Below are 23,185 nucleotides of genomic sequence, written 5' to 3'. Positions count from 1 at the left end.
ACTTCTGATGGACCGTAGGTAAAAACTTGCTTCTTACAAAAAAACAAAAATCGTCTCAGAAACTCGAACCGTGCTTCGTAAATTCGGTTAAGCTAAATTTCGGAAATGCTATTGTCTTTCAATTTCTTAATTATTTGTGCGAGACGAAGCAGTGACGTGTGTTTTTTAGATCCAAATTCATATGTTCAACGTGCACAACTTACGGAACTTTTCTGCATAAAAAAGCTGCTCAACTTTACCCAAGTTTCGTGGTAAAGAGTCGGGGAATTTTATTTGAGCGAAATTTTCGCAGGAACGAAGGAATCGAAAAAATGATTTCTCCATTCCGCAGCCGAAGCAGCGTTCGTTTTCTTCTTCTTCTCGCTGTGCAGCGGAGGAGCCCTTGAATCGGCCTCTGCAGCTGTCCAAATCTCTTGCGGAGCAAATGTGTATACAGTACATATATCTATAATCGGTATAAATAACGCGAGTGGATGATTCCCACACGTGCCTCAGCGTGCTCGTATATGTACTAGGTCAATGCCTACGGGAGAATTTCAAAGAGTTCTATAATTAACATCGACGTGAATCTTACACTCGCCCAGACGTCGATCCATCCATCCATCCATCCATCATTTGGATCGGGACTCTTGAAAATCGGTCTACCTCAACACAATTTATCCCGCATACGCTCGGTCGGTTATTAATTAGCGTAGAAAGTTGACCGACCGAGTAGCATTTGACAGTTTATACGGAGTGTCCCTAACCGGTTTGCAAACAGTCATAACCGGACCTTGCACACTGTGCATATACATGTATATATACATATATGCATATATGTATATTTAATCCGCGATAACGGCCTGCGGATGCTGCTGAGAGCTTTGGGAGTGTAACGAACTTCTTTATGCCGGGACAATCTATTGAAGCTTGAAAATCAACCGCGCGTGCGCCAAATAATTAAATCTCATTGGTCGGCGAAATTTTCCCGCAGCGATACATTCTTGTCTGCGACGCAGGCGGGCCAACGTACGCAAAATGTGTACGTTTGAATTTTCAAAGAGCATGAGCATTGGATTCCGACCGTTCTTTGAAGAATCACCTTTCCGGCCCGATAACAAATGCTTTCCAAACCTTTCCGAGTCGGCAGCTCAATTATTTGAGATCCTAACCTCGAAAATTCGTACGAACGAACGGCTGAAACTTGGGATGGCCAGCCTGCGAGAAGAGCCGATAAAAATCGCGCGTGCGCGATTCATTTTCAAGTTTCAAGAGATTGCCTGGAACGCGTGTCTTTAACAACAAGCTTTGAAAGTTTTAAACGTAAAATACATGTAGTTTTTACAACCAGTTATTTCGTTTTGCATGATTTTGGTACAAATTAAGGGACCGATTTGAAAGTTGGCAGAGTTGTTGCTTATAATTGGGAAAATTTCAAAGTTTTATCATAATTTTATGATCTATTTCCTTTTTTCAATAAGCTTAGGGGATAGTAATACAGAATCAGTAGAGGTCGAGTATTCGTTGACCAGTTGTTTTTTGTTTTTCTTTATCTTTCTTTCCTTACGACGGGATTATGTTTTATGTTTCTTTTAAAAAAAGAGAAATCATCGAAACTCGATAAGAGATAATCGAACGTTGCGAGTGGATTACGGAAGAAATGGAAGAAAAAAACGACCTCCGTACATTCTGATAGTCCGCAGATATCACTGATCGATACAATCGGGGTAATCTGAAACATATTGTTGTGTATAATATATATATATATATATATAATACTTTGCAAGGCTTAGATGATATACTTTCAATCCGAATCACCGATTAATCATCGATTTGTAATACGTTTGAATACGCATGTAATTTCAAATAAAACTGCGAAATAATTACAGTACAGAGTACACAAATTAAACGAATCAAAAATTGTGTAAGTACATAAATAATATCTCTTTTAGACAGCTGAATGGAATGGTAAATTGGGTGTAAAATTTATGGAAGTACCGCAAACTCGCACCACGATTACGTTACAAAAGATTCTGGTGGAAGACGCAATTTGGCATTCGTTAATTATTCGACCTGCGGTCACGGTTCGGAAGAAATAAAGAAACGGAAAGAGGGCGGCAAAAGGAAAGGAGGAAAAATTTGGAAAAAAAAAAAAAACAAACAGTAACGAATAGTAAAAATGTAGTCCCACGTTAACAAGTTTCTCGGGCCTAACGGTTCTTCTTTTCTGCGTTCGCGTCTGTGTCTGTACGTGTGCGGTAAACGCGTTGTCTGAAAACCGGAAGTCTTATACAATGCACAATGAGCACGTGCGACTTCCTCTAATATGTATCTCGCGATAATATAAACCCAGCTGCCTGCCTGCCTGTGTTCCGAGTCGTGAACCGATATCAATGTTAGTTGGTTTAAACATCGACTTTGTCAGTTGCGGATAAAGAATGAAACAAAAAAAAAAAAAAAAAAGCATCTCAAGATGGGTTGAGTATAATATCTTAGAAATAAAAAAAAAATAAATAAATAAATAAACGGTTGACCGTGACATTTGTTTATTTCACCAAGGATTTTTCCTACGTTATCCTAATCACTCGTTTCTACCCTATGATTTTTTACAGAGAAAAAAAAAAAAAAAAACATTTGGCATGCCCGCGTTATTTTCGCGTTTTCGTAACAACCGCGTGTTGAGAAATATTTTCAAAGTGAAAGAAAAAACAACAAATACACCGGATGTGCAACATTTGATAGTGAGTTAAATGATATTTTTTCACGCGTATAATGGAGAAATTAAACGACGTCTTTGCTCCGCAATATTGATAATAAACACGATCCGTAGGGTACATAGTTGAAGCGTGTTATAAACTATTGAGTTTGGATATCTTGAATCGTCGATGATTAGATCGAGTGTTTATTTTGCGATGTGAAACGTATACGTACCGAAGTGTCTGTACAAGTGCGCGTTATTCGAAAAGTTGCGTCAGTAAATTCCGTACGTGAAGAAGAAGAAGAAAAAGAAGAAAAGAAAATTGAATAGGTAGCGAAGTTGCTTAACACCTTGGCCTTCGAGTTGACGCGTTATACGACAAGGGATAACGATTATTAACAGTCAATAAAAGTAGGTACGTGACGTATGCCGAAGAAGAAAAGAGCCCGACGTACGTCAGCTTCTAGGCTCGGATATATATCGATCGGATTCGATCTACGAATAACTCTAATAAACGAAATTCACCGTACGATGTGTTTTTTATCGCTATTGTTTTACAGGAATTTGTCTAATTTTTCGCAACAGAGTTTCGTATTTCGTTTACTCTGATGCGATGATTTCTCATTCGCGAGATTCGCGCGTACGAAAGAAGTTCACCGAAAATTCGTATCGTCGGTTAATCAAAATCGCAAGGTTCGCGAAATATTACAAAAATAAAAAAAAAAAAAAAAAAAAGGAGAAGAATAGAAAAAGATTAGAGAAAATTTGAATCCTTACTAAATTCAGTCCATTTTACTGTCGGAAATCATCGAAATTTTCATTAATTTCCAAGTCGAATTATAGTACATGGATTTTCTTGAAAAACGCTTATATGCGGAAAAGTTTTTTACGGGGAGATATCCGAGTGATAAAGTCAAGCCTCGGTCGTGTGATTGAAAAGGCTAAATAAATTATCGCGGCGTAAAAGTAAGCCAATAAGGTGAGACGAACCGTTAGAGGTATTTCATGCATAGACATGATGCATGTCCGATGATAATAGGTACAACTTTCTCGGACCTCGAGTCTCTGATTTTCGGAGCTAAGCGATTACACAGTCGCCGAATCGACGGAGAAAAGCGCGAGGAATTATTGCCGGAGGGCCGGATCGTTTAAAGTTTCGTTTAAGGATGCGCGCGGCGTACAGTCGAGTTAAAAAATTCTCGCGACGAGATTGAGTGAAAATTACATCGCGATAACAAAAGAATTTCCCTGAGATTGCAGAAAAAATGTCCACACAGTGAAGTTTAACTATTTAAATATCTATGGTTTTATCAAAAGGAGCAAAGAAATCGGATTATTCCAAACTTTTATTGGTCAACTTTTGTAACAAGATGGTATTCTATGATTTTTGGATCGCTGATTACGAATCTGAAATCAGATTTCAAAAATTCAGGGTGATAGATCCGATATGGTGGACAAAAATTACAAATTTCATAGGATACGATCAAAAAATTCTATGCAGGGATTTTCCGGGCTGCTAATTGGATTCGTCGTACTGAATTTTCAAAATCTCATTTCAGATTCGTAATCAGCGACCCCAAAAACTTATAAATTACGTAAAAAAATCCAAGTATACAAAAAATGGGTACAAAATCGGTGGTAAGAATACTTGCCACAATGACTCAGAGGGCTAAATGTAACTAAAATTTTTTTCCAACCAACCGACGAGCTGATAAAAAAAAATCCGTCCCAGAGGATTGGTATGAAATTCGGTTACGAACAGAATGACCCATTTTTCGCTCAAGTCATTAAGTCACATATTTACATAATGTGACTTTCTCCGAAATCGTTAATATAAATAAAGTGTTTCAAGTTGAACTTCGGTGTTAAAATATATATATTTTAATCACGGAGAGTTTTGTAAATTAGATTCGACGGGATCGGTTTCGTTCGAACTGTTCAAGCCTCTCTTTTCTCGTGTTTTATCGACGTGACTGTACGTCCCATACAAGCTTAAAATTTAATGATATAAAAATTATGAAACGAGGCCAAAGCAGCAGCAGCAGAAGCAGAAGCATCAAGCCGATCGCACCGAAAGATCGAGAAGCGTTTTTCCATTGCAGTAACAAGCAACAGGGACGTAGGAATAACGCATATACAGAGAGTTGCCGTAAATAAACAAACAGGTGACTCATTCGGTGATTGTATACATATAGCGCACGTACGTGTTCGTGACTTGCATCGTATATATATCATCATATACATATATTACAACCGAAGCTCTGCAGTAGCCGCATTTCCACGCGCTTTTGACACCGGATCGCATTAGGATAAGGAACCTGCCATGCATCCCTTCTTCAAACTGGTTGATCCCGTTTTTAGAGGACCGAGACCGAGAATAGAACGAACGAGAAGCAAGGATTGACGGAAATGGAATTAAAATGAATGAAAGAAAAAAAAAAAAGCGAAAGAAACGATGAAAACAACGAACTAAATCGAGCGGTACGATTTTGGTTTAATTTTTTAAGGGGTTATACCTGGTCAGGATTTTTTTTAAAATGATGTTTTTTGCTTCATTTTCGTAATTTACGTATATTCAAGTATGTGCACAGAAAATGTCACGTCGATCCGACAAATGTTCTCCAAGTTACGCGAACATTTGCAAAGACGTTGAGCAAGATTTCTCGGAAACTGTTGAACCGAGAATTCTCAAATTTTCACGCAAGCTTTATGAATATACTTTTCAGTCCTCGATCGAAGGTTTCTTCTCACCGATAAATAGTTTCCATTTTATAAACAAATTGAGGGGAAAATTTTGGTGGAAAATGGAAATTTTTTTTTCGATAAGCCGCCGTTTTGTTTATAATTAATGCTTTGCTTATCGCTTCGATCAAAGAACTCGTATCAACTAAATCTTTTTTGTTTTTTCATTTCGATTTATCCAGTCCGGATCGATATTTTTACAAAAAAAAAAAAAAATAAAAATATCACAACGAAGTTCAACGTTACCCCAATATGTATATAAATTTTCTTATTGACAAATTGAAACGTCACTGCGTAAAAATAAGTAAACGCAAACAGCGCCGTCTGACTGTAATGACGGTGACTCATTGACGTGATAGTTGGAAAGCATTGAAAGGCGACGATGGGGAAAGATTTTCAGCGAAGGACAATTATTCTGCAATCCCAACGACGAAATAATACGTGAAGAGATTGGATAAAGATGCGGGGGATTCGATTAATTGCAGGAAAAACGAATTTACTCATTTTTATTTATAGCTCACGTTGCAACGAATTTCGCGCTTTCGGAACGTTTCGAATTCGGGATTTCAATTGGATCGCGATTTACAAGCGAAGACGGTAATCAGCGGCTGTGAAGAACTGCAATTTCCGCAGAGTATGCCGAAATTTCCCAAAGCCAAAACGAACGCCGTTTGCCAAATTTATGCACAACATTTAATTCCGTGTCGCATAGCGTTAGTCACGCGAGAGTTCGTAATCCGCCTGTTGAACTCCGAAGACGTTTGTTGGGGAATGAATCACCTCGTAACCATGCGCACGATGTGTATATGGGGCATTCCGTGCCAACTCAAACCGGGTCTGACCTTTCACCTTTTCAATTAAGCTACCAATATTTTTACACCGTTGTTTCAACTCTCACCTTCACCACTCGGTTTTTCGTTAGGAATTTGCTGAAACTTGAAACAATTTTCACATGCATGACGCAGTATTTTTCAGAATTATTTCAGATTTTTAGATTCTGTCGATTGATATGTTTTTCTTTTTAAAAATGGTAAAAAGAGAAACTTCGTGTAAAAAATCGGGGGTCAAATCGTCGAATTGGCATGGAACGCCCCATATGCATACCTATATAACAACAGCAGCGGCAAACTGACCGTACCGTTAACCGAGAGGATTTTCAAATTACATTTTTCACGTCATTATATTTACACACGCGAGGCGACGTCTGATGCGGAAACTGATCCTTGAAATCGAAGTTCATGAATCATGCTTCGCGATATTATCTCCGACAGAGTGTAATTTTTCTTCAGTCGAAATTGTCGAGCGAACAGAAGAAGTCATTCAAAGTCCTTTAATTACCTTTTGCGTAAGTTTGATCGCGTTCTTTGGAAAATAAATTACAAAACTCTTAACTAACATCAAGAAATTGTACGTATTCTTTATTTTCTACAAATTCATTGAACGATGATTTTTTTTTTGATATCTTTGAATTTTTCTTTTCAATTTTACAACGTTGCACCGATATCGGTCGTGATCAAGAATTGACAGTACCGAATTCGATACTGAAAACAATGAAAATCCGCTCCGATGACTTTGTAGAAAAAGAAAATAATCCTTCCGAAGAAAATGAGCCGTCGTAGAATGAAATTCTGCGGCAAATCTGCTATATATTTTTAACAATTTCGATGCAACGTGTCGTGACGAAGAGGAGGGACAATTTGTAAGGGAATAATAACGAGAACTTCAGGGTTGTTACCTTGTTACGGGGTCCATAGAGTCCTCGCAATTAGACCATGAAAATTTGACGAGGCGTTCGTCCACCCATCCGAAGGCGGCGAGTTTTTATAAAAGGCACAGACACCATGCGTAATTTGCAAGAAATTCGCGAAGGAATTGCTCCGCAGGGTCGGTATAAATGCAAATAACTCGACGGCTCTGAAAACTTTGGGGGGGAATTTTTTGAGGCCGCGAAATTTTTACGACGAGATGTTCGTACCGAGAGAAAAATGGCCAGTAAGCTAAAGATAATCGAACACGACTCGATCGAATCGGTAAAAATTAATCGATTGATCGATTACTTCGTATTTTTTTCAAACGATGCATATAGAACCAAAATTTCGTAAATTTCAGTACGTAGTCTTAATGGTGGAAAGGTTTTTGATAATTTGCAGTTTCATTTAAAATACTTTTGAATATCAGGTGAAAATATTCATTTATCTTTCATTTTTTATTTCTAATAGGTATCTTAGTAAGTAAGACAATGATAATAACAGATACTCTAATCGCATAAATTGATATTGCATTGCGTCGTTCATGGGAGTAAAAAATAAAAACCGATTACGAGGAAAAATAATCGATTATTGTTCGTCGTTCTTATTGATACAGCAAGTCAGCTTGCTCTAATTTAGTATAATGTAAAATTTGGTCAAGCGTAATGAAGCAAAAATCCTTTACATTTCGGACTATAAATTCGTAGACTTTTTTCAACTCGATTGTACGGAACATTCGAAATTGAAAAATGTTTAATAAAAATAAAATATATTCCCTGGAATAAATCGCTGTATAATTTTAGAACGACTTTCGAGGAGTTGGTTTTTCAAAATAAGAACATGTGTTTTTTGTTTTTTTTTTTTTTTCTTATCATTTACCAACCGAATTTCCGAAAATCCTAACGCTGCAAGTTAACAACTTTCTTCTCTTCCGCTAACTTCAACCTCGTGAAAATTTACACACACGCGTAGAATCAATTGCGTCTGGTAATTATACTCATTGTCTGCCATTCCGACCGACCTTTGATCAACTCGGGGATAAACCGTGAATGACGTGTCTGACGATCAACAAAATGACGTAAATAAGTAAAAAGTAACAAGAGTTGCGACGATTTGTGTAATACAAGTATGTAACATATTAGCGAAAATAAATTTCCACTCCCGAGTTTTCCACCTCGACCATAACACAGCAATAATATTAATATTATTATCCTGTCGAAATACATTGTTATTAATGATTTCACAATTTCCACATCGTTCGTTTCAACCTTTCAACAAAATATCGTGTATGAATATGTAATTGCGCAGATGGAATTGATTGTGCCTGCATTACGAATGCTGCCTCTTTTTTTTTGTTACAACACAGTTTCTTATCCTATATCTTACTATATACGTACAATAAACCATGGAAGCAGATTTATGTATATGTATGTATGTATAATATGTATATGTGTAACGAAATTAATATCTCGTCGTTATCAACGTCGCAAGTGAATTCGTACAATTGTTGTACACATCATTTTCGATTTAATCCGACAGCGTCTCAAACGGACGTTATACGTAGATTAGTTTTATAGGTATTGTACGTATACTGGAGTGTTTTACGCAATTGTTATTTTTCCTACGTATCCTTCGAAACGTTGGTTTTTAGCCTCAAACAAAGGTATAAAAGGTGCCTTATCCGGTTTGAATTTTTCAAACACTCAGACCGAAATATCGCGAAAACTGTACAAGTCGGGAGGCTGTTATCGGTTTCCAATAGAACTAACTTTGCGAAGGGTTTAACGTAAGAAAAAAAAAGAAAGGTTAAAAAACGTTTTTTTTTTAAAACCACCCCTGCGTACACGCATGTCAAGTCCGTATTGTGTATGATTAATTACCGTTTCGCGTATGGAATTCGTTTGAGTCATCCTTCGACATACACATTTGTATGCGTACATCATTGATTAACTTATCGGAAATTATTACAAATTATCAGTGAGGCTGACGATCGTTGAGTTGCGACCTTATTTGTATCGCACCAATCCAATATATATAATTTCGTGGCGTTTGACAATTTTCTCCAATTTTTGTAAAACAACTCTAGACAAAATTCTCTGTATATCGTACAATTTGCGAAAAGCCATTTTCTTATTTTTATCGATTAAAAAATTAAAAGAGATTTTAGAACACTGAATTTTACCTGTCAACGTATTGTTGTTAACAAACCTAAGAGAAATCTCGTTAATTATTCGACAATTTTCGGATCAGAACAATCGTACAAATGCTTGCCTGATTGTTAGAAATAGTGGCTCATTTTTTACCGTCTATTCATCGTTTTTGAAATTGTAACCGTCGGACACAAATCGGATTTTTTTCTCCTTCTTTCTTTTTTCAACCGCCTAACGAGCTGGATAAAAAAAAATCTGTCTCATCGTTAAGCGATTTGTTATTGTAGGAATTTCATTAATGGACAAAAATTCCTTATTCCTCATTAACAGTTATCTAACGAATTTATTACTACGTATAACCGTATTCGTATTCGAATCGAAAAAAAAAAATACTAAAAAAATTTCATAAAATCAGGTTTTCTCTTGAACTCGTATTTGTAGTTTCGTTTAGAATGAGACTCCCGTTTACCTCGAATAACTTCTTGATGATAAAAATCCTATGCAAAAGTGATTTCTTAATTCCAATTAATACGTATTAGAGCGAGACTCGAGAATGAATACAAAACAGATAAACAGAAAATGGAAGTCAGAAGCGTGTTCGAAGAAGTATTCAAAGAGAAGAAGAAAAGGTTTCAGAGGCAAAAAGACCGAACGCGAAACGTCAAGCACGCTTCGTAATGAAATTATTTGTTTAATTTTATAACAAATATTGTTTAGTTCATTGTATTAAAATGGTGGTTTTTTTTTTCATTGTCACGCTTTCTTTACGCAAACACCTTGTATCTTGCAAAAACACCGTACGTAACGGAAGGAAATGGAAATAATTTTCGGATTCGGCAAACTCGAAAGGCATAAACATTTACCACAAAACCATCCCATCCGCCCGAAAGAGAAATATTTTTTAGCACACCCGCTGACAATTATCTTCCCGCGTGACTTATCCATGAACTTACTTCTTTCTCACTTTTAAAAACCGTAACGCGGCCATATTGCGTAATAAATCATCCGGGATTCGATAAAACCGTCGACGATCGACGACGTCTGCTGCCGTGAAACGCGTACAAATAAAAAAAGTATCGGACATTGCATTTAATTATCTCCTCGGCGTTTTGGCGGGGGTGAGAATATCGCGGCTTACATGGTGTACCAAGAACGACGACGACGACGGACGCTGGTCAGGGTGACGCGACGTCCACGACGATCGCTCTCGACGACGCCGACAGGTGTTAGTCTGATTTCGCGACTCCGGCGATTCGCTACTCGAGGCTGTTGCTGCTGCTGGTTAATTATTTATACCGGTAGATCTTGAAAATTTTACAATCTTACTTCATTTTCTCTCTTTCTTTATTTATTTTTTTTTCATATACGACAACTGTTCGCGTTTCGCCGCTATATTGAGCCAGTAAGGCGGAGAATTAAGAATAACCAGATAATAAGGACGATAACAACGACAACAACGACAACAATAATAATAATAATAATAATAACAATAAAACAGAAGACGTCGCTACAACGAGATTACTTCTAACGTTAATAATATATATAATAATAATAATAATTCGGAGTCTTTTGCCCTTTCCACGTCATTCTCATCCAGCCGGTGTTGCTAATTTTATTATTGTAAAGTGTGAACAGAATTTGTAACAGCTGTTTTATCGAGTTTTATTGATTAATCAGTTTTCGTCTGTTTTTTTAAATTCTTTGTCAACGCATTGTAATACAATATGGTTTTAAGTATGCGAGGTTAATCGGTAAATGAAGACAAGAAGTTTGCGGAGAGTTAGAAACGATGAATCGAGAGGCGTGCAGTGTTTATTGAAATCGCCGAGATTCAGTAAATTCGTTTTCTGGTTATTTATTTGTTTATCTACTTATTTATTTTATTTTATTTTTTTTTGTATAACACGAAATCGTTAAAAATTAGGTCAGAAGAATGTGTAGCGGGTATAACAATCGATGAAGTCACGGACCGAAACCGTGTGTTTGTTATCAGTTGACTTATATCAGAGTGACACGTTGCCGACAATTATTATGTATTATCGGCGATCATCGAAGGCGATTTGACGCCCAGTTAGCAATCGGCTAGGTTCTAGAAATTTCCACGGTCCGGAATTACGTAACTCGAATATCACAATCAGATGCAATGATCCCAATCACCGATCGAGATCTCTGTTAAATAAAATACAAAAAAAGAAAAAAAAAGAAAAAAACGTTTTAGAAACTACCGACGTTCGCGGAAAATTTGCATGAATATTTTCGGTATCGTTGGTTGCGTGTGGAGAAAATTAAAAATCGCCATTTTAAACTATGCATTATATAAACAAATCACGGATTTTATATCAGGATTTAACGAAACCAACAGGGAAGAGAGTGAAAATAAAATGTTGGCTTTTTTTTTTCGCCCCTCGGATGACACTGTCAGGTGTATAAAAGTAACCGTTAAATAAGGCTGTATAATTGCAGCGTTGAGGAAACGTCGGGAAAGCGATAATTTTTAATCTATCGACGACTCCTCGAGTCGTGCGTGAAACTTGTGGATATTATGCATGTCTGTATATAGTTACGCAATTCTCGGTGATGTAAACTAGTCGTGAGAAGATATTTAATTTCCCTTTCGTTTTAACCGGTCTATAAATTATTAATTTAAAAAAAAAATTTTTTTTCAATTCAATCTATGGTTTTTTTCCTCGCATAAAAGACGTTGAATATTTTCTTAATACTCTATATCGATCACTGATCGGACGTAATGCAATTTTTCGCGTTCCAATTGGAACGATGATTTTAATCGATATTGTTTCTCGTTCACGTTTATTAGGCGTGAAGATATTTTTGGGGACGATGTTTTAACAATTAGTGACGGAATTTGGCTCGATGATGATAATATACTTGTACGCATTGATAAACGATAAATGTCCGAATGATTATATCATCACTGTCCGCATTACAAAACTCCCGAGTTTCAACAACTTAATTGGAGTGATTGAAAACGATCAGTTATCGTTATCGTTTTATTACACTGGTAACTTTAACAGCCACGCCTAGAAACGAATTTCACATTTGCCCCCGACGTACCGACTACCGACGATTTTTCACACTTAGGAATGTTCATCGTTGCTTAAACGATCGATGATCTAAACACCGTTGACACGTGATTAGGCCCGTCGACAATTAGATTATTTTTTGCATAAAACGAGATTAGACGCGAGAAACGTTGCCGCGAGATTAAGGAAACCGAAAGATAACGAACTTTGATAAACAGGAAAGAAATAAATTCATTCTCGATGTAATATTAGGAGAATATTACAAAAAAAAACGGCATCAATGATACAACTGTAGATAGAAAACCGAATTGCCTGTCAGAAAAAATTCGATAGTTTAGTCATTTCATGCGATAATTTGTGACGGGTATATCAATATATCGATAAATTGAAACATTCTTTGGAAAACAAAATTCTTTCGCAAAAATGATTCAACAATAAAAAATAAAGATAAAAATAAAAAAAATAAAAATTCGTCACGTGATACCCGAATTTTCGATGTTCGAAGATTAGGAAAAATTCAATTACAGTCGATAATCTCTGGGCAATAAAAATACAATCGAACTACCGAATGTTGTAAATGTTTCGCAGTTAAAACGGAACGTGTCAATATCAATTTTTATACACACCATCTTATCACTCCGCGTTGCTATTGGCATCCAACGTCACGTATATATATATATATGTATATAAGGTATACGTAGAGGTAATCTCTCCGAGTTATGTACGTAAGTTACATACGAACTAAGTACACATACATACATACACACGTATATATATATATATATATACGGTAGCGTCAAAGCGTATGTAAAAGCGACAACCGGCAGGTGTGTCGAACCGGCGGAAGACTCCGTATGAAAAAATAAAATGATGTGATAAAAATAATAAACATTTTTCATCCGCAGTCGAAACGAGGATAACGTCGAAATGAGGTGAGCGTTCCATATATGTATGTATAGAAATATTTTGTGCTTTGTCAAACGATTATGTTGAATTATTAATTTACTCTGAGGAATATAACTCGTTGATTCGTATAATAGGTGTTACAGACGCTTCGCTGTTGTAGCACAGTTTTGTTTGTTTCTTTTTTTTTTCTCTCAAACTACGCAATATCGACTAGATTAATTGATAGTGTTATTTTTGGAGTAGAGCACCTGTATCGTTGTATTATTGAATGAAATTATAGTCATCCACTCGCATATATACTCCGACAAAATGAAAGAAAATAAAAATTCCTTCCGCATGGATGGTAATATTAATTAATATCTAATTGAAAAACTGTAGAGCAAGATTGAAAAATTTCTTCTATTGATTTGCGTAGGTACACGTTTGGAAAAAATAAAAATATATCGAAGGTAGCGATTAGGTGTATATGCATATATATCGTATATACCGGCAACTAACGTTCCGTATCTAATCTGTAGTAGAGTTTATCAGGCGAGTTTGCAAGGTCGTTAAACGCTGACTCTACCGCAATGTCCGACAATTTGTGATGATGGTATACTTTTTGAAAGGCCAAGAAATAACTGGCCCCCGATCGGTTCATTTTATACTTTCAACAATCAAGTAGGTACGGAGCGTAGTCTTGTTATTTCTCATTGAACGTCCGATTACACTTCTTTCCGGGAAAAATATTTTTACAACGTTGTTATTCGTCGTTCGCGTACACATACATACATACATGTATACATACATATATACGTAATGTAAAAATAAGGAGCATTGCAAATTTTCAATTTTTCTATCAACGAGTATCGACGCTGCTTTTGATAATGTAATTTCAAACACATTTCACTCGCCATGCTTTGCTCAATCAATGTTCGGTTTTAAGCTGCAGAAATCCAGCGATTTCTAGGCGCGAACGAGTCGAGATAAGCAGCGATACGCAGCGGTAATCGGACAGAATTTGAAAATATGATATCGCGATTCTCTCTGGGTTACCTTGGTGCGATAAATACGATGTAAATGATGCAAATTATGCAATTGCGATCTGAAAAAAATTTAAACAACCATACTCGCAATCGGAACGTGGTTCTCTTACACGTTGACACTGTTACGGCTGCCACAAGGATCCAATTGCAAGTGATCCGAATTCGGCCGGAACCCAATCGTTCCACTTTGGTTTCAATTCGTTACGATAGAATCGAAACCGGACGATTGTTAGCAGGCTGCGTATGAAATGAAATGAAAAATTCTTTGCTCGTTCAAGATCTTGAACGGAATTGACGGGTCGATTGCAATTCTGTTAGAATATTTCAAACAGCAATGCCTACGAATGCAACAACAAGGATGATTCTCTGGAGACACTTTATCAAGACTATTTTATGATCCCGTATCTTGTTTTGCACGGTATAATATAAAATATAAAATAAACCACTGAGGTGGTTTTTCTTTCTTTGTGGCCTGATAAAGAATACAAAGAAGAAACACTTCGCTTCCTTCTACAGAGACCAGAAACATCCGCAAAGAGCGATAAATATCCGGCACTAAGTTCCCTTTTACACGAATATTTGGGGAAGAAAATTTCGTGACCTAAAATCCAGTTTTCCCTGAAATTTTTCAAATTATTGTAAGTTACTCAAACCCAAGTCGGTGAACTTATTAATTCTACATATATTCGATTCAAATTCAATTCAAATTTGAGAAAAATATTATGTACAAAAAAGTTAGTTTAAGCCAATTTATTTTCTCAACGTAAAAAACCTAATCTAGTTACCTCAAAAAAATCGTTTTTAATTCCCATGATGGAAAATTGATATTTTCAGTTCCTTCTATCACCAAATTAAGAATCCCTTGACTATTCCAGGATTTCCAATCGTGCGGCCACCCTGTTTTTAGTACACCGCATTTATAACAAAGAAAGTATGACGATGAACGTTCAAAGTTTATACTTTTATTTTTTTTCCCCGAAGTAGGTAGATGTAGATCGTTTTTGGTCAGACGATTAATACTTGTTTCGAAATTTAAGTAATCCTCGAAACACCGAAAACTTAGTCACGTCGTTTATATTGTGTGCGTGCATTTCTTTCAGCGAAAACAATAGCGGAGAGGAAGTCGGCGGAGTTTCGGCCCCGCCACCGATATCTAGGTCGATATCTCAAAGACCTGTAAGGACGATGGAGAGAGGACTTCACGAGCGGGACCGAGTCGGTGTCCAGGACTTTGTCCTGTTGGAGGACTTCCAAAGCGAGACAGCGTTCGTCGACAATCTGCGAAAACGGTTCAAAGAGAACCTGATTTACGTGAGTTTGCTCTCTTCGTTATCGCTTGCGATGAAATAATTCATTGGTAAAATCATCGGGACGACGAGATCTAATTTGGAAATTTCGCGGGTATTTTTCAGACCTACATCGGCCAGGTCCTCGTCTCGGTGAATCCGTACAAGGATTTGCCGATTTACACCCCGGAGACTATCCAGGATTATCAAAAAATCCATTTCTTCGAAGCGCCACCGCACATGTAAGAAGCGCATAAACAAAACCGCAATATCGTGTGACCGTTCCCACAATTCCCGGTGCTCGCATATACGACGATAATTTGACGTGCGAATTGGCTTGTAACGTAATTTGATAACCAGGAAATACCTCCTGCTCTTGCTATCTTCCTGGCTCTCCACAGTCACGCGATAATGGGTACATCGCATGCATGCACGTTGCTGCACATGCACCGGTAACCGAGGAACGGCGTTTCTTTGAGTGAAAGTCGAACCATGTTGAAGTTGGTGACGTTAACGTAACAACGGATCGTGGAATGAATCATAGTACGATTTCAGAAGGACTTTCAAGAAGTTGGTTTTTCAAAATTTTAACGTGTTCTATCTTTGTTGTGATCGATTAGCTGGATTTCAGACGTTTCCAAGCTTGCGAAGAGTAATGATTTTTCCCGAACATCCATCGTAGGTTCAGTAACGTTACCAACTTCGTCCTCGTTACAAAGTCGAGCCAATCACGCGACGTATTACGACAGACCGGGATACGGTGCCATTTGAAACACCTGTCTTTTCATATTTCCAGATTCGCCCTAGCGGATACAGCTTACCAATCACTGACCGAGGAAAACCGAGAGCAATGTATCCTCATCTCAGGTTGGATAATATAACGTCATGGATTAGATTTCAATCGCTGGAATCACACGTCGCGGTAGATTAACCGTAATCGGTCACTCTGGGCGAATTTCACCCCAAACACTTTTCAAAGTCCTCGTAGAGTCCCTTGGTCGTAGCAATGACAACCTCTTGGTGCCATTCTTCGTGCAAAATGAAGGCCTTGTTTCGACATTTGTGACACTTTGCCGGTGTTTTGCAATATTTAAACAATCAATGTTGGTTAGGAAAACCGGGAGAGCTTGTTTGCGATCCTTGAACGATACCTAGATATTTTTTGAAAAATTTTTAAAACTCACTTCCGAAGCAAAGTATTACGTCTGGGGTGAATTTTACCTCGTGTGACCGATTAGGGTTTAAACGACAGCGCTAAACGTTGTGAAAAATTTCAGGAGAATCCGGCTCCGGAAAAACCGAGGCGTCGAAAAAAATCCTGCAATTTATCGCCGCCGCAACCGGACACAAACAACAAGTCGAGGGAGTAAAGGACAAGCTTCTCGGCAGCAATCCCGTCCTCGAAGCATTCGGCAATGCGAAAACAAACCGCAACGACAATTCGTCCAGGTTCGGAAAGTACATGGACATCCAGTTCAACTACCAGGTTCGTCGCTGTTCCCAACGATGTGTTCCTTTTTTCTTTTTTTTTTTGGCTTTTTTTGTTTTTACACACCGTCAGTTACTGGTCAACGACCATGTCCCAATGTTCCCAACGATCGCACTGTTTCCGATATTCACGTTCGCTCTTTTTCATCACCAGGGTGACCCGATCGGTGGTAACATACTGAATTACCTCCTCGAAAAGTCGAGAGTGGTCCATCAGTCGAGCGGAGAGCGAAATTTTCACATATTTTATCAGCTACTCGCCGGAGCCGATGAGGATACGCTCCAGAAACTGTTCCTTAAGCGCAACTTCGACACCTATTACTACCTCAGCAGCGGCGTAAGTGCGGTTTTCCGTTTTTCTGACGTCACTGTCATTGTTACCGTCATTTTCACCGACCAGTTGCTCCTCACCGTTTCAGGCAAAAGGACACGTCGAATCCATCAATGACTCCGCCCAGTTCCGAGAGGTGACGAACGCGATGAATACCATAGAACTTGACCAGGTCGAACAGGACTCCATATTTCAAATCGTGGCCTCCGTTCTCCACATGGGAAACGTTGGTTTCACCGAGACCGAGGGCGTCGCTGAAATATTGAAACCAGCCTCGGTCGAAGCTGTATCTTCGGTAACGTCATCGAATGTTCACACTCTCCCGATCGGACGCTTTGAATGTCTCTCGATAATAACGACCCTTTGCTCTTCAGTTGCTGGGCTGCGATGCCGTCCAACTTGCGAAGGCTTTCACCAGTCGCACTATCGAAGCTCGAGGCGACGTCGTCTGTTCACCTCTCAACAGAGAATTGGCAATCTACGCCCGCGATGCTCTGGCCAAGGCCGTCTATGATCGATTGTTCACCTGGCTGGTCAAGAGGCTGAACAAATCCCTCCATTCGCAGGACAGTCGGCGCAACGTTGTTATGGGAATCCTTGATATATATGGATTCGAAATTTTCCAGAAAAACAGGTGAGTCTTTGAGAAATCGGTCCATTTTTACCTTGCACGTGCAAATCATCAAGTTTATTTAACGTTTCCGTGAGACTGATTAACGAACATTTTTTACCGCATTTCTGTAGCTTCGAGCAATTCTGCATAAACTTCTGCAATGAAAAATTGCAGCAACTTTTCATTCGTCTGACACTGAAATCGGAACAAGAGGAGTACCTTAAGGAGGGTATTGAGTGGGAGCCCGTTAAGTACTTCAACAACAAAGTAATCTGTGATTTGATAGAAGAGAAGCACAAGGGTGGGTATTCTTAGCGAGTAGTTACGGATCGGAGGTCCGTCGATTGGTTGTGCAGTCAAAATTTCACAAGTAATATTCAATTTTTCTTTGCGAATACGCGCAGGTATCATTGCCCTGCTCGACGAGGAATGTCTCCGACCTGGCGAACCGACGGATTTGAGCTTCCTTGAAAAATTACACACTCATCTGTCCAACCACGAGCACTACATAAGTCACATGAAATCCGACATACAAACGCAAAAAATAATGGGACGCGACGTGAGTGATTTTGTGCAATACTCTGTGCCAAAGTATCGAGTGGATCGAAAGTTGGTACAATGCCTGTAACGCCTTGTTCGATTTATAGGAATTCAGATTGGTCCATTACGCTGGAGAAGTAACGTACAACGTAAATACCTTCCTTGAAAAGAATAACGACCTGCTGTTCAGGGATCTTCGCGAAGTTATGTCTCACACTACCAATCCAATAACCAAGGTATTGTTCGAAGGTTCACCTAAACCTCTTCGTAATCCGATACTCGACTGGTTTAATGGAACCCGGTTGAAACATACGACTTGTTGAACCGTACAATCTTTATGTCCCAGGTTATATTTGACGTGGAAGATTTGTCGAGTAAGAAACGTCCGGAAACTGCGATAACCCAATTTAGAAACAGTTTGAATAATCTGATGGAAATACTTCTCGGGAAAGAGCCCTCCTACATCCGTTGCATCAAACCAAATGACTTCAAGTTGGCTGGTGAGTCTGACAGTGACATATTTAGTTAAGATTTTCGGTTCTCTTCTTGTAGCGTCGAAAAGTACTGACCAAGGCTTTCGTGAATGTCTCTTTCAGGTCAATTCAACGAGAAGATAGTACTACACCAGGTCAAGTATCTCGGCTTGATGGAGAACCTGAGAGTTAGGAGAGCCGGATTCGCCTACAGAAGACCGTACGAACAATTTTTGCAACGTTACAAGGCACTCTGCCCTGAAACCTGGCCCAGGTATCACGGTGCAGCAAAAGACGGGGTACAAACTCTAGTCTGCCATCTTGGGTACGAGAATGACGAATACAGGATGGGCAAGTGAGTAAAAAGTTGAAAGTCAGGAATACCGAGTGATTACAAGGATACATAACGGGCGTGAACAATCGTTTGGATTTTTTTTCTTTTTAGCACGAAGCTGTTCATCAGATCACCCAAGACTCTGTTTGAAACCGAAGATGCTTTCCAAGAGAAGAAACACGATATTGCTGCCATCATTCAAAGCAGATGGAAGGGTAGAAAGCAAAGGAGGATATACCTCGAAATGCGAGATGCCTCTATCGTTTTGGAGAAATACGTTCGAAGGTGGCTCGCGAAAAGGGAAGCGGAACAGAGGCGAAAGGCTGTCATCACTATTCGAAGGTCCGTTTCCCTTAAAAAAGAAACGAAAGGATACAAACGATAGAGTTACATTATTATCTGCAGCTGATAAGTGCTGTGAGAAACCATGTTTCAAACTCCAATCTTAATATGTTCATTAGGTTCATCAAAGGTTTCATTACTCGAAATGGACCGCCAAATGAAGAAAATATGGCATTCATTGAACTGGGAAAAGCACAATGGCTCCGAAGACTCGCTGCTAATCTTCCGGAAGGTCTTTTGGATACTTCTTGGCCTGCATGCCCGCTCGCTTGTCAGGAGGTAAATATTCTGAATAATACAACGACTGCGATTCAATTTTTTGGAGCATAACGTAATTTCAATATATGTTGAAACTTAGGCTTCAGATTTACTGCATCCAATGCACAGAAGGTGGAAGGCTCGAAATTACAGATTGGCCTTATCGCCAGAAGACAAGGCGCACTTTGAGCTCAAGATTCTTGCGGAAACCTTGTTCAAGGACAAGAAGAAGTCGTACGCAAAGAGCGTTGGACCACGATTCCAGGAGGATCGACTCGGCGAAGAGTTCAATGCTCTGAGACAAACATTTACGACCAACATTCTTCCCAGCGATGAAACTATAAAGGTGATATTTCAGCTGGTTAGGTCGATACCTCTTGTAATTTGTAAATTTTTATGCTCAAATTTATTTTCGATTTCCGCAGTATGCAACTCCGGTGGTGAAATACGACCGTCACGGTTACAAGCCTCGGGACAGAGTCCTCATACTTACTCACAAAGCAGTTTACATTCTGGATACGATAAAGACCTTCAAATTGAAACATCGACTACCCTATCAATCGATCAGCGGTTTGGTCGTCACCGGAGAATCTGATAGTTTACTGATTGTCAGAATACCGCCAGAACTGAAAAAGGACAAGGTATATAGAGATTATAACGAGCACAGTCTATTTACGAACACTTATACGATAGCCTTAGAAACAAAATTACACAAACCGATGTACAATTTCAGGGTGATTTGATCCTGGAATTGCCCCACATAATCGAAGCCCTGACTAAAGCGATCGACATAACAAAGAATCCTAAAATCCTTAGCATCGTCAACGAGGAATTGTAAGTATATTTTTTCAGCGAAAATTGAGCGAAGGATTCTGCAACAATTTCTGGCAACCAGTAACGGTTACTTAAATATCGAATATACCGTTTCAGACTTTCCCACAAACTAGTCAGTGGCAAGGAAGGTACAATAGAATTCAGAACAGGAAATACTCCGGCGATAAGCAAGAACAGAGAAAGTGGACATCTCCTAGTTGTGAGTGCCGTTTGAATATTGGCATTGAGTTTAACTCGTAGCTTGTCATTTCATTTTTATTAATCTTTTTTTCTCCAGGTCGCATCACCATAAGAGCACAAGCAAAAAACGATGAGAAACCACGAACATGGGCCGATGATTATCATATGTACTTACAATTAGAAGAAAGATGATACAGATGCTTACGAGCAGTAAAACCAAAAGCCTGCAGCTAGAGCGCATCAGCTAATGTGATTTTTTATTAAAACGAAAACAAGAGTATTACGTATGAACTATAGAGAGCATATAATATATATATTGTTAAGAGACGCGCTTGGCGCGGAATCATAATAGGCGCGGGACAAACTTGTATGATAGTCATGTAAAAACATTTGAACGATAATTGATATAGTTTTTATAAATTCAGATTCTAGAGTTGATAACAGAAAAAAATAAAATTAAAGAACATACATATATACAAAAGTATATATATATATATATATGATTTCAACAGCATAATCAAAATTTCATACGCATACCAAAATGTAGGAACAATTTTCGATAAGTTCACGCTACTGTTATCGAACTGAGGAATGAAATAATAATTTTACGTGAAAATTGTTGAATTCATTCCGTTTGTATTTACCGTCATTGCATTTAATAGTTTTTTTTTTTGTTTTCTTGTGTAGCACAATTTTTTTCGTTTTTCATTTTCTGTGTGTTCCTCTGTAGCGTTTCAGCTTACACACGATTGCCATATTCTTTAATATTATTTAAACTACAGTGCCATCGACTGTATCCAGTGCTACATTTTACTATTGTAACACCACTTTAATATTATTCTTATTACTAGTATTACGATTACTGTTAATATTGGAAAGAAAGAATTGACTGCGAAATATCAAAAAATGCATATATATGTATGTTATGAAATATCAACTATTTATATACAGGTTCTTTATCTTTCTTTTTACAACAGACATCGACAAATTGAAATGAAAAAAAAAAAGTAATGTACGTTGCGTAGAACGTGACGTACAAAAAGCAACTGCCAGTAAATATGAAAATTATATTATACAACTACATATTAATATAATAATATAACAATAATTATACCGTGGGACATGTTATGAATAAAGAGTTATTACTTCGACAAGTAAGAAAATCGATACTTTTAAAAACAAGTCTCAATGCAGCTACAGCGGAGATTTTTCCATTGAATTGAATGACACGATTTTACGACCTCTCAATGAAATTGCGTACACCATTTTTATTTCAAGTAAATTGTCCATGATTAAAGAAAGAGTGAATTATTTACTGTTATTTTTTCTGTCCGCTTGACGACGAAGCCGGTTCTTTCTTTGTCAGAGATTGTTTACCTCCGAGTGCTCTTTGCCTCAACTCTTGTTCCATCGCTTTGTTCACCGTTTTCGATATGATTTTCTTCAGTTTATTCTGTTCCTCGAATTTTGCTTTCTTTGGACGTACCGGCGCATCTTAATTTGTAAACAAATATCATCGATTAGGTTGTACATGGCTGAGGTAAAATTGATAGTGATTGTTATACATAGCGAGGAGCTATTCACTCTCGAGTATATTAGCTTCCTCCTACCTTATTTGACAACTTACTGTGCCTTATCCATCCAAAGACTCGTTGGTACTCACCGGTACTCGTGGGTACTCCCCGGTATTCACCGACAAATCTTTGGATAAATAGGTAGTAAGAAGCGAGTACACCCAAGAGTGTTCTACAATAGCCCCTCGATCGATAGGCAAGACAATTGTCTCTTTTGGGATTTAGAAAACTTAACGCATGAGGATTCGGATAATTGTCATCGATAAATGGTACCGAGCACTTCAATAATTACTAATTACATTCAAGTCAAGCGCGTTCGTACATAAATACGTAAAACGTTTACAGATTCGTCGTTATAGCCTTACTTCCTCTGCGCTGTATCGGTCGACCTTTGTTATTGTTATTATTCTTGTTACCGCCGCCCTTTGGCTTAGCGGAAGCTGGCAGTTTTGCTTTAACCTTCAACTTTCCTTGAGCCATTTTATTCGGTTAAAGGTTTGTTGTTGATCAGTCTCTAATGTCAAACTGTGTTTCAAACACGAGGACTCGACAGATTTTGAGGTTAACCTCAATCTCTCGGTCACGGAGATAGAAAAAATAGGAGAAACCCGGTCCGTGATTATGTTACCTTCGTTCGCGGAAG

At 38.2% G+C, this 23,185-nt stretch overlaps 2 protein-coding genes across 4 annotated transcripts in view; one reads left to right on the top strand and one right to left on the bottom strand.

The window, feature by feature from the left end:
* LOC124182500 (unconventional myosin IC) overlaps positions 1 to 22,038 on the top strand; it is a 26,375-nt gene extending 4,337 nt beyond the window's left edge. The window contains exons 1-21 of one of the 3 annotated variants that reach the window (XM_046569858.1): positions 10,493 to 10,615; positions 13,264 to 13,290; positions 15,390 to 15,600; positions 15,702 to 15,817; positions 16,372 to 16,442; positions 16,853 to 17,061; positions 17,218 to 17,400; positions 17,483 to 17,689; positions 17,769 to 18,028; positions 18,139 to 18,308; positions 18,412 to 18,566; positions 18,655 to 18,783; positions 18,894 to 19,047; positions 19,144 to 19,375; positions 19,466 to 19,696; positions 19,816 to 19,975; positions 20,055 to 20,300; positions 20,380 to 20,595; positions 20,688 to 20,788; positions 20,885 to 20,987; positions 21,066 to 22,038. In XM_046569858.1, the coding sequence (XP_046425814.1) occupies positions 13,286 to 13,290; positions 15,390 to 15,600; positions 15,702 to 15,817; positions 16,372 to 16,442; positions 16,853 to 17,061; positions 17,218 to 17,400; positions 17,483 to 17,689; positions 17,769 to 18,028; positions 18,139 to 18,308; positions 18,412 to 18,566; positions 18,655 to 18,783; positions 18,894 to 19,047; positions 19,144 to 19,375; positions 19,466 to 19,696; positions 19,816 to 19,975; positions 20,055 to 20,300; positions 20,380 to 20,595; positions 20,688 to 20,788; positions 20,885 to 20,987; positions 21,066 to 21,080 (3,174 nt within the window). In that variant the 5' untranslated portion in view covers positions 10,493 to 10,615; positions 13,264 to 13,285 and the 3' untranslated portion in view covers positions 21,081 to 22,038. Of the gene's footprint in view, positions 1 to 10,492; positions 10,616 to 10,728; positions 10,847 to 13,263; positions 13,291 to 15,389; positions 15,601 to 15,701; positions 15,818 to 16,371; positions 16,443 to 16,852; positions 17,062 to 17,217; positions 17,401 to 17,482; positions 17,690 to 17,768; positions 18,029 to 18,138; positions 18,309 to 18,411; positions 18,567 to 18,654; positions 18,784 to 18,893; positions 19,048 to 19,143; positions 19,376 to 19,465; positions 19,697 to 19,815; positions 19,976 to 20,054; positions 20,301 to 20,379; positions 20,596 to 20,687; positions 20,789 to 20,884; positions 20,988 to 21,065 lie in introns of those variants that run through there. The other 2 variants (XM_046569859.1, XM_046569861.1) reach the window with 2 other exon arrangements.
* LOC124182511 lies at positions 21,677 to 23,185 on the bottom strand. The gene is made up of 2 exons (XM_046569901.1): positions 22,908 to 23,185; positions 21,677 to 22,462 (listed from the first exon to the last, which is right to left on the bottom strand). The coding sequence occupies exons 1-2, from the start codon at positions 23,020 to 23,022 to the stop codon at positions 22,287 to 22,289; spliced, it is 291 nt and encodes a 96-aa protein (XP_046425857.1). The 5' UTR covers positions 23,023 to 23,185; the 3' UTR covers positions 21,677 to 22,286.

Source organism: Neodiprion fabricii, chromosome 5, assembly GCF_021155785.1.
Source record: "Neodiprion fabricii isolate iyNeoFabr1 chromosome 5, iyNeoFabr1.1, whole genome shotgun sequence".
Lineage (NCBI taxonomy): Eukaryota > Metazoa > Arthropoda > Insecta > Hymenoptera > Diprionidae > Neodiprion > Neodiprion fabricii.
The sequence above is the reverse complement of the archived record's forward strand: the minus strand, read 5'-3'. Positions and strand labels throughout refer to the sequence as shown.

What these genes read in the sequence shown, in the direction of transcription:
- LOC124182511 (XM_046569901.1), bottom strand. Translation starts at nt 23,022, where the DNA reads ATGGCTCAAGGAAAGTTGAAGGTTAAAGCAAAACTGCCAGCTTCCGCT. An exon ending in ACCGATACAGCGCAGAGGAA is followed by an intron (nt 22,463 to 22,907) that starts GTAAGGCTATAA and finishes TTACAAATTAAG; the next exon opens with ATGCGCCGGTACGTCCAAAG.